At 43.7% G+C, this 10,617-nt stretch overlaps 1 protein-coding gene across 1 annotated transcript; it reads right to left on the reverse strand.

The window, feature by feature from the left end:
* Window positions 1-853: 853 nt before the first annotated feature.
* Window positions 854-10,199, reverse strand: ngs (notochord granular surface; the record flags this gene model as incomplete). The annotated part of the gene is made up of 10 exons (XM_080744732.1): window positions 854-1,031; window positions 1,737-1,861; window positions 2,559-2,669; window positions 2,911-3,021; window positions 3,823-3,957; window positions 4,908-5,003; window positions 6,192-6,311; window positions 7,747-7,896; window positions 8,470-8,632; window positions 10,012-10,199. 10 exons carry the CDS (start codon window positions 10,197-10,199, stop codon window positions 854-856), a joined length of 1,377 nt encoding a protein of 458 aa, XP_080600858.1.
* Window positions 10,200-10,617: the final 418 nt, after the last annotated feature.

Consider the following 10,617-nt stretch of genomic DNA (forward strand, 5'->3'; position numbering starts at 1 on the left):
CGGCCTTGTATGATGAAGCAGGGCTTTACTTTGCGAAAGAACATACACATTTGGAGATACGAGGTTTCCACCCGACAACGACGATATACTAGTGTTGTTGCTGCTCTTATACCACCATTATTACTGGGGTTGGTGGGGGCCAGACAGTAGCCCCCCGCGGGCCGCAAATGGCCCACGGGCCGCCTATTGGGGAACTCTGCTGTATGGAATTGTGGAAAAAATATTCTACGTTTGGGGTCTGAGAGGCAAAATCTCATCAAATGGTGGTCCGTGGCTCAAATGCTGAATGAATAATGGGCCTTGATATGAAAAAAGGTTGAGAACCACTGAGATGAGTTGAATTTGGGGGATGGGTGGGTTGTCTGTTGTTGGTCTGCTCTGTGTCGTCCGCTGCTCCAGACATGGTGATTCCATGGCGTTCCTGTCAGTCTCTCTCATACCTTCTCATCAGCCTTCACTGTTCTGGGAGGAAAGCCCAAGAATGAGGAGTGGTGAGTATAAGAAACAGCAGTGGTGGAAAAGTAAAAGTATCACTACAGAAATACTTTGTTACAGATCTGGAATTAAACATGTACTTTACAAAAGTATTTGTATCAAAAGTAGAAACATGTACTAATTATGCAGAAGGTGCCATTCCACAATATTTTTAATGTCAAAAGTTATTTAATGCTCATAAGTTAAATGTTAACAAATATATAAAATAAAAAGATTTCAAATCAATCAATTCTATTTTTTTTTTATATGTTTTAAAACATTGGTAATATGTGATCTACAGTAGATCTCTCTCCGGGCTCTTTTGATGAGGTTTCAGTAAACAGTTCTAAGTTCCATCTACCTGACGTCTGGGTGGTCTCTAGTCCTGTGGAGGGTCTGTCTGGGCCGATGACACGGCCGTCCCCGGTGCCAGCGGGGCGTCCTCGGCCTCAGGGGCCGGGGCCAGGACCAGGGGGGCAGTCCTGGGGGGTCCCTGCATCAGAGACATGACGCGCACCATGGTGCTGAGGCGGCTGTCTTCACTGTGGATCAGCAACCTGCCAGACAAGATGAGGAATCAATCACACTTTAGCTTGAATTACACTTTCACTTCAGCTTGTAGATACACAGATACCTTGATTATCCTAAGGGGGATATCGCGTTTTTTCTTGTCATTTCGCGATTTTTATTTTATTTTAATCCTCTAAAGATGGAGTGCCATGATTTCCCCCCCTATAAAACATGATTATTTACAATTATGATTATACTAGGAGGAAGATTTTTTTCCAAAAAAGTGTACAGAAAGAGTTAAAATTATGTTTTTATGTGGCCACACCCACCAGTTCATTGGTATGCGTGGTTGTCATGGTGGTTGGTGACCCAGCTGAAGTTAGCCACACCCACGTTGTTGGGTGAATGGTAATTAGGGGAGGGGTTGATTCTGTGATGTAATAAGTATCTGTGTTTTTGGACCGGCACGTTTGACCCACAGGGTGGCAGCCTCCAGCTAAAAACCCAAATACTAAGAGAATACATAATTGCTCATAACAACCACACCAGGGGGTCTACTGAAGTACTGTCAACCTCCTAGACACATGAAAACCAGAAAAAGTACAAAACTATGGCCCCGCCTCTTTAAAGTAACAGGTTATCATGCCTATATGGAGTTAAAGTGGTTAACCACTGTAAAGTGTCTTTGAGTAATTTAGCTGGTGACCTCCTGTAAACCCCCTGGAGGACCCATGTGTAGTTAGGTGAGTCACCTGTAGGTGGTGATCTCGATCTCCAGGGACATCTTGATGTTCAGCAGCTCCTGGTATTCCTTCAGCAGCAGAGCGATCTTCTCCTTGGTCACCTTCAGGTCCAGCTGGATGCTGTCTATACGCTCCTGTTAGGGTTAGCACACAGTACCATATCATTACAGTGGCGTCTATACGCTCCTGTTAGGAATACAGCACAGTGGGCGCCCGCTGGCCTGGTGGTCAAGGCGCGTACCATATACTAGGCTATGATGCCTGCTGGCGTCGCCGGTTCGGACGACCTTTGCCACATGTCATTCCCCATCTCTCTCCCCATTTCCTGTCAGTCTACTGTCCTATCGAATAAAGGCATAAAAAGCCCCCCCCCCCCCCAAAAAAAAGAAAAAAAGACCAAAAACAATTCTTTAAAAAAAAAGGAATACAGCACAGTACCGTGTCTATACGCCCCTGTTAGGAATACAGCACAGTACCGTATCATTACAGTGGCGTCTATACGCTCCTGTTAGGAATACAGCACAGTACCGTATCATTACAGTGGTGTCTATACACTCCTGTGGGGAACAGAGCACAGTACCATATCATTACAGTGCTGTCTATACGCTCCTGTTAGGAATACAGCACAGTACCGTATCATTACAGTGGTGTCTATACACTCCTGTGGGGAACAGAGCACAGTACCATATCATTACAGTGCTGTCTATACGCTCCTGTTAGGAATACAGCACAGTACCGTATCATTACAGTGGTGTCTATACGCTCCTGGGGAATGGAGCACAGTACCATATCAGATGCCTACAATAAGCTCCTCTCCCCCTACGTTTTTACCTGCACGTCGTTCTCCTCCTTCTTGTATCGCTCCGCTGTGTCGCGGATCTGAACCTCCAGCATCTCGTTCTTCGTCTTCGCCGCCTCCAGCTCACGCTCCTTGTTAAGGATCTACACACACACACACACACACACACACACACACACACACACACACACACTTAATTGTCTTAATGGAAGAGTATAGGGAGACCACCTATCACATCCACTGAACATATGTACAACAGTAGTTAACATATTCAACCACAGATTGGTTGAAATAACATTTTATTCATCAAAGTATGCTCTGGATTACAGTTTTAATGAGTAGTGTTATTAACAGTTGAGGAGAAGGAGAGAATCTTTTACTCACATCTTTCTTATAATTTGCGATTTCTGACCTCACACTTCGGACGCCTTGGACGTGCTTGGTGGACCTGGAGCTCATGTCCTGGAACTTTGTCTTGTACCAGGCGTCCATTTCCTGAGGACAAAATATGAAGGGTTGTGAACGTAAGCCATTTACCATGAGAGGGAGTGGGTTGTTGACCTCGAATGGTAAATTGCTTTTCTACCACTTTTACCAAATACATGAAAGAAAACACAGCTGTAACTTGCAAGGATCTTTAGTTACAATCATTAATTATTTCAGTGGGCGGGGTCTATGAGCCAACTCAAGGTTGTTGACTGATTTACCACAGTTTTAAGCCAATCAGAATCCAGTATTTGAACATGTGACCACAAAAAGTGGTAGAAATATGAACTTTGTCTTGTAACACACGTCCATTTCCTGACATGGGAGGACAAATATGAAGGGCTGTTACAGCGCAATGAAACCACAATGCCTGTCTTTGCTGATAAATAATCGATACTTTTTCCCACAGATTACTTAAATAGTGTATTGCCGAGTTGTTAACCTGTGGGTTGGTTTTGGGGGGGTCCCCAGAGTGAGCTTCTATTTAGACTATTTCACAATGCAACTGAGGCAAACTAAATTGAATGCCTCAACTCCTACAATTCCAAGCTTGTCAGGGCCTGAAAAGGTTGAGATGTCCTGATGAAGATCTATTAAGATCGAAACGTTGACCAGCAATAAACTTATGGAGCGTAACCAGTGTGCAGACTCTATATGTCCTTCCTGAAAAGGTTGAGAACCATACTGGTCTATTGCACTTGCCTGGCTCCAGCCAATAGACCCGCTCACTCTCTGAGTGGACTGCTTCTCCAGCGCAGAGTCTGAAATCAGGCTACTATTGCACCCCTAGTTTCATCATCCATGCTGTACCTGTAGGTTCCTGGCAGCGATGCTGTCGTAGGAGGCCTGGATGTCTCTGATGGCTGAGGACAGGTCTGGAAGGCCGAAGCTCATCTCCGCCCGTGCCGACACCGAGTAGATCTGCTGCATCAGCTCCTCGATTTCCTGTCCCGGCAGTAAAACATACTGTACGTTAAAGACTGAGCAATATATCAGCAGCATATGGATTGTGTGATATGAGACTATAGGCCCATTCCCACTGGGCCAGATAACAGATAAAAAATCTCTTTCTCCACAAAATATCTGCCACAGATAAAATAAATATCTGTGATAGATATCATTTTATTTATCTTTATCTACCATCCACTTTGAATGGAAAATTATCTGGAGAAAGAGATTTTTTTTATCTGTTATCTGGCCCAGTGGGAATGGGCCTTTAGAGCTATGTTTTCATCCATAGGGGATAAGGGGGTAAGGCATGGACAAAAATATAGTTTATGTAATGGGAATACATTGTCTCTTTTCCGGTCCATTTGGTCCCATTTATGCACCCCCAAAGTCAATTTAACATTGAGAATTTGTGAAATTAGGGTCCCAGAGAAAAAAACGAAAAACACACCCAGTGTGAAGTGAGTGTTGCCTTTCCTGAGTAAATTTCCCGCGTCGGGCGAAGCTTGAAATGTAAACTAGGTTGAGAATCATAGCCTTATGCAAATTCTAATTATGATAACATGTATGCTGTCACCTATTATGATGATATTTGTCGCTACAAACCCTAGGAACCATGGGTTTGGTCATGACACATCGCTTTAACCCTTCACAGTTTGCTGTCTATTCCTTCACAGAAGTTCACACACTGATGATAATTGCCACGCTCAAATGTTTACTCGCGTTACCCATCAACACTGTCTCCTACTGTACGGAGTACAATCTATCATGGCCATAATTAGTCACTTGTTAAAGTACTCATGAGAAAAATGAGCGGCATAATGTTGCTGACCAGCTGTTGACTCACACAGATGCGGAATAGATTGATGGACGGGCTTGCACGCACACGCACGCACACACACACACACACACACACACACACACACACACACACACACACACGGTACCTCCTTGTGAATTCTTTGCAGGAAGGCCAGCTGAACATTGAGGTTCTCCATCTGCTTCTCCAGTGCGATACGAGCAGATGTAACTTTATCCACATCCTGAAACACACACAGTCATGGATGGTTTAAATATGGTTATATCTGGAGTGTACTGTCTCTGAGAGTGTGAAAAACATACCTTTATTGTCCAGTTTTACATTCTCAATCAATCAATCAATCAATATTCTGATTGTAATCATTATAGTGTGTGTTAATTAACAGAGGTCTCTCTATCTCTCCAGCTCTTTAGCAAACAGAAAACACATTTTCAGGTCGGGCTACCAGTTTTAGCCAACCAGGAATTTAGAATTAAAAATCACACCCAATGTGAAGTGAGCGGTGGTCGTGCTTGCATAACGTCTTCAGACTAGGATTTGAGTCTAGGATGTACAGGCTATGCTACACACACACACGTTTTGCTATGGCAAAACGCTGAGGAAAAAGGCTACAGACATGCAACATATGACCTCACTAGACAAACATGATGCTACGTACACACATTCTGCTATGGCAAAACGCTGAGGAAAAAGGCTACAGACACACGCACAGCCACGTATAGGAGCGGTCTACCACCGCTCAAAATCACTGCTAAGGTAGAGACAGGGTTTTGTTTTAACCAGAAAATATAACTCACAGCAGCTTTAATCGCCATACTTCATTGTATGATGAATAGTGAAGGTAACTAGCAGCTCACAACATGTTGTGGTGTGACATGCTGTAGTGTAGGCTCTGTGATAGCCTGATTTCAGACTCTACCCTGGAGCTTGAGTCTGAAGTTGTCCCCATTCTATTTGATTGAAAAGGGGAGGGGATTTAAAATTTGAAATTCCCAATCACAAGAGACATGGTGGGAGGGGTTGTGTTTGACTTTTGCACACAAAACATTCCCTCCTCCCCCTCCCCTCAATGACATGCACCAAACAGGTCATTGTCTTTGATGTTTCATTGATTAGAGAGAATCACTAACAAGCTATCGACACTTGTAATTGTAGCTCTTTTGAAGTTCAAAGGAGGCAATTAAGAACTCTGGTGAGCCACCCCTCCCTCCACTGTTACTGTTGATTTTCAAAAGTTAGACGCACCCCTCCTCCGTATTGCATTGATTTCATTGGTCGGTTTCGGTCGGTTTCGGTAGAAAGAGACGCGTCATATGACAAAACCAGACCAAGAGAAGCAGTTCACTCAGAGAGTGGGCGGGTCTATTGGCTGGAGCCAGGCTAGCTCTGTGATGTCCTGTGCTCTACTCACCGGCCGGAAGGCCTCGATCTCCAGCTCGGCTTTCTTCCTGGCCTCCACGGCCTCCTCATACTTCATCTTCAGCACCTCCACCTGTCCTCCCATGGCCTCCTTAGCAGCCAGAGCCAGGTCCTACACACACACACACACACACGCACACACACGCACACACACACACACACACACACACACACACACACACACACACACACACACACACACACACACACACACACACACACACACACACACACACACGCGCACACACACACACACACACACACTTGAATACTTTTATTTGGATCTACAATTAACATGCCAGATACAAACGTTTTTGAAGAGGGTTTCAAATGATGGCAAAACCAGACGCTGTATGCAGTGTGTTTAACAAACAGAATAATATGGAATGCAATGATTATACTCTATATGGAGAAAATGTTAGTCCACTCAAGGATAGACAAAGCATCGCCTCTTCCAGATAGAGAGGCTACGGGTTAGGTTCGTTGCAGAACCTGAGTTGCAGTACACGGAGCACAAGTCTGTGGACATGCCCCAGACTTGATGCGCTCAGCCTTTGGCTGATATTTCATAAGTTTGGATATGAAGCAAGTGTCCATATACAGATCAAAAGAACAACCTATTTCAAAGATGACAACTGATTTACTTACACACACACACACACACACACACACACACACACACACACACACACACACACACACACACACACACACACACACACACAGATTACAGTCCTTTGGATTCCAAAGAAGCCAGCATGTATTCTATTGAAGCATGTTGCACACCAAGCGTACCATTGAGAGCTTGTAGATATGCTATTTTAGGATATTTTAGGTTATTATTTTAAGATTAGAGCATTTTGAAGTGGCCAAACCAGCCACAAGTTCAGAAGCATCTTCGATACAAACCCTATTGGTCTGGGATATTTCATACAAGCAAAGGCTAAAGCCTCAATCTGTGATTTCTTCAACTGGTAGGCAGCAGGAACATATTTAAAACATCATCATTTTACATAATTGTGTTCATTGTTTAGGAAACAGAGCGCTTGTGTAGGGGGCTCCTTTCCCACTGTTACCACAAATCTTACATTAGGCCATACAACATTCTTTCAGTCGTGACATTAGCTTTATTTAGCTTTAATCCCACAACGGCGGCTGTATCTCTACCGAGACGTCTAACTAACACTGCTATAGCAGAGTTAAGGTGTGAGTATTACACATAATAACTATTCATTTGGCGATGCTTCATTCATACAGGTTATTGCGAGAAGACAAATTGACGGTTATTGCCGGTTTAAATGAATAAGAATTGCATGAAAATAACGCTCATGGTGTTTACGGACCTTTAGTTAGTGAGTTTTTCATAACTTAAATCCTACATACTTTATTGAGTCACCCAGGAGTCTACACTACAGTATGTTTCCCTCTCTATACTAAATCTCTTTGACCCCAAAAATATAGCCAGTCTACAAAGCTCACAGCTTGTAGATCTGTTCGCAAGAAATTAGGTTTCATGTGGTTGAATGGAGAGCGTGTGATTGCTGCACCTTCTGGACCCTCATCTGCTCGGCGGTCTTGAGCAGGTCTTTGAGCTGGGAGTCGTACATCTGCCTGAGGCCCGAGGGCTTCACGTAGCGGTTCATCATAGCCTCGATCTCTAACTCCAGCAGCTTGTTGGCGCTCTCCAGGCTGCGCACCTGCAGAGGGACAAGAGGGGCAAACAGTGTGTAAGGAACGCAGAACTGAAGGACGAGGGCAGGGGGAACGCAGGCGTCGATCTCGGCGCCTATACGTTGCGGTGACATGATTCGAAAGGGGAACAGGAGGTCGCAACTCTTAACGCGAGATTCTCTATCAATTTCAACTCAAAGGAGCTTGAATGGCATGAGTGAACATATGTTTGTTTACATTGCCAAAGCAAGTGTCAAAGATATCACCAAGCCTAGAGAAGTGCTTCCCAAACAATGGAAACCCCTGGGGCCTTTGTGTTAGTTATCCTTTTAGCACTATCTGTACTAAAAGTAAGTTAGAAATCATGGAATAAAATCTCTCTTTTGTGTCTCGAAGCCAAAACGTTTAAGATGTCTGAGTATGGAAACCACTTCCAACCCCTGCAAATGTACATGTTACATGTTGTATTTATAACATACTATTGGATAAAATCGCATTTTATCTGTTTTATCCATAACTTCCACATTACAGCTTTTTACACGCAAATCACTGCTTTGCGTGTGTGTGTGTGTGTGTGTGGTACAGTATGTGCATCTTGCCTTCTCTATGTAGGCGGCCAGTCGGTCGTTGAGGACTATCATCTCCTGCCTCTCCCCAGTACGGGTGCTGATGAAGGCCTGGTTCTCTGCGGCCGCTGCGTCCAGGTCCAGCTTGGGCCCCAGACCCATGGAGATACCGAAACACAGTGCGTCCATGCTGGAGCTGGTGGTAGGATAAGGAGAGAACTTTTTCATGACCAGGTTATGAAAAAGGTTCACCAGGTTCAATCATTCATTTTCCAGAAATGTTCAAAAACAACTTCATCAACAACTTGCAATTTCCCAGAATTGCACCTTTCTAGTTATCATTAATTATATTATTATTATTATTATTACGAAATAGCTACAGCTGTGTTGCTTACATCTGTTTATTACAACTGAGAGTAGCCTACATTGTGTGGTATTGTTGATTACATGTGTCCATAAATGTATCCATTTGTAACTCTTGAGAGTGCACAGATGGAACCAAATGGACCCTTGGGACTAGAGAGAGATCTCATGCAACAGTATATAAACATATTGACATTGGACAAAACAAAAAAGCTGACAGAATTGGAATTGGAACACTGTGAAATTGGGGTCTCTAGTCTAGGAAGCCCCTCCCTGTTATTTATCCGTATAGCAATATGATTCCTCTGCTAGCACAATATAAAGATTTAACTTTTTAAAGCAGTATAGTTCACCCCCAAAAAATTACTTATTTTCTATCGATTACACACGAAGACTTGAATTCATGGAGATTTTTTTTTGAAGCGGTGAAAACCGCTTCCAATGAGTGGCTTTGTGTGTCCCACGCCCATATATGGTCATTTCAGTCCAGAATGAACAGGCTTTTTCAAAAACAAAATGTGTGTTTCATGTCCATATATGGTCATCTCAGTCCAGAATGAACAGGCTTTTTCAAAAACAAAATGTATGTCACCTCATGTCCATATATGGTCACTCCAGTCCAGAATGAACATTTCTTTTCTGTCTGTACGTCCAGAATATCAGTCCAGAATGAATAGGCTTTTTCAAAAAGCAAAATGTGTGTCCCATGTCCATATATGGCCATTTCAGTTCAGAATGAACAGGTTTTATCTGTCCTGTACGTCCAGAATATGTGTGTAGTGTCCCTCACGGTCTGATGATTGGATACTTTGAGGATTGGTCAAGCTTCACATGATAATTCGGCCCTCCAGATAAAATCATTCATTCAGAATATATAAAGAATGTAGAATTCAGAATATATAAAGAATGTATTGATCACAGAGTTCATAACTCTAGAACACATAGAATAAAAGTTCACCGCTTCACTTCGAACCGATAAATAAATAATCAATAATTTGATGATCGGTGGAGTCTCCTATTGACCGAGGACCCTGTCATCAAATTATTGCCTTAATAGGAATGTGTCGAAAACAATTTCCATGAATTCAATTACATTTTTGGGTGAACTAGGCTACTCCTTTAACAAACAAACAAACAAACAAAAAACTATTTCCTTTTGAACAAAAATAAAGAACAAAATCATTTTTCAGAATTTGTAACAGATCACCTTACCTGGTCATGCGGGACTTGGTGGACAGGCCCCCCCTGCGCCCCAGGGACCCCCCGCTGCGGGAGTAGCTGGCGGAGCGGTGGCGGGTGGGAGAGGGGCTGGACACCCGCACCTGGTAGACGGCGGGCGCGGCCGTTAAGCCCTCGAAGTGGCGGCGGTAGGAGGACATCCTTTCTGGACTGCGGCTCATGTTGGCTCCTGTGTGTGACAGTGAGTGGGGTGACAGACAGACAGTGGAACTCAGCGCTGGGAGCAGATCATTCACATCCCCGGCCAGCCGTAGCAGGGCTGTTTAAATAGAGCCCTTCCCTCCAGGGGTAAAAACACCATCACCAGCCAGCACCACCGGCTAGGAATGTAGAACCTTCTCTCCCCATCCCCAGCCACGGCTGATGATGGTCCAAGCAAATATCTGTCGATGCTCCGTGAAGAGATACTTTATTAAAACACATGGATGAGTTGTAATGATTATTTAATTACCCGTAATAATAGGCCTAGGAATGTATCCTGACTCAAGAGTTCTAGTTATTGTTATAGCATAATGTTGTATTAGAAAAGCAATGTGATGGGTTCGTGTGCACATGAATCAGTTTCTCCGGTTGGGGACT

The sequence above is a fragment of the Nannobrachium achirus genome (genome assembly GCF_963921795.1).
Source record: "Nannobrachium achirus genome assembly, chromosome: 16".
NCBI classification, from domain to species: domain Eukaryota; kingdom Metazoa; phylum Chordata; class Actinopteri; order Myctophiformes; family Myctophidae; genus Nannobrachium; species Nannobrachium achirus.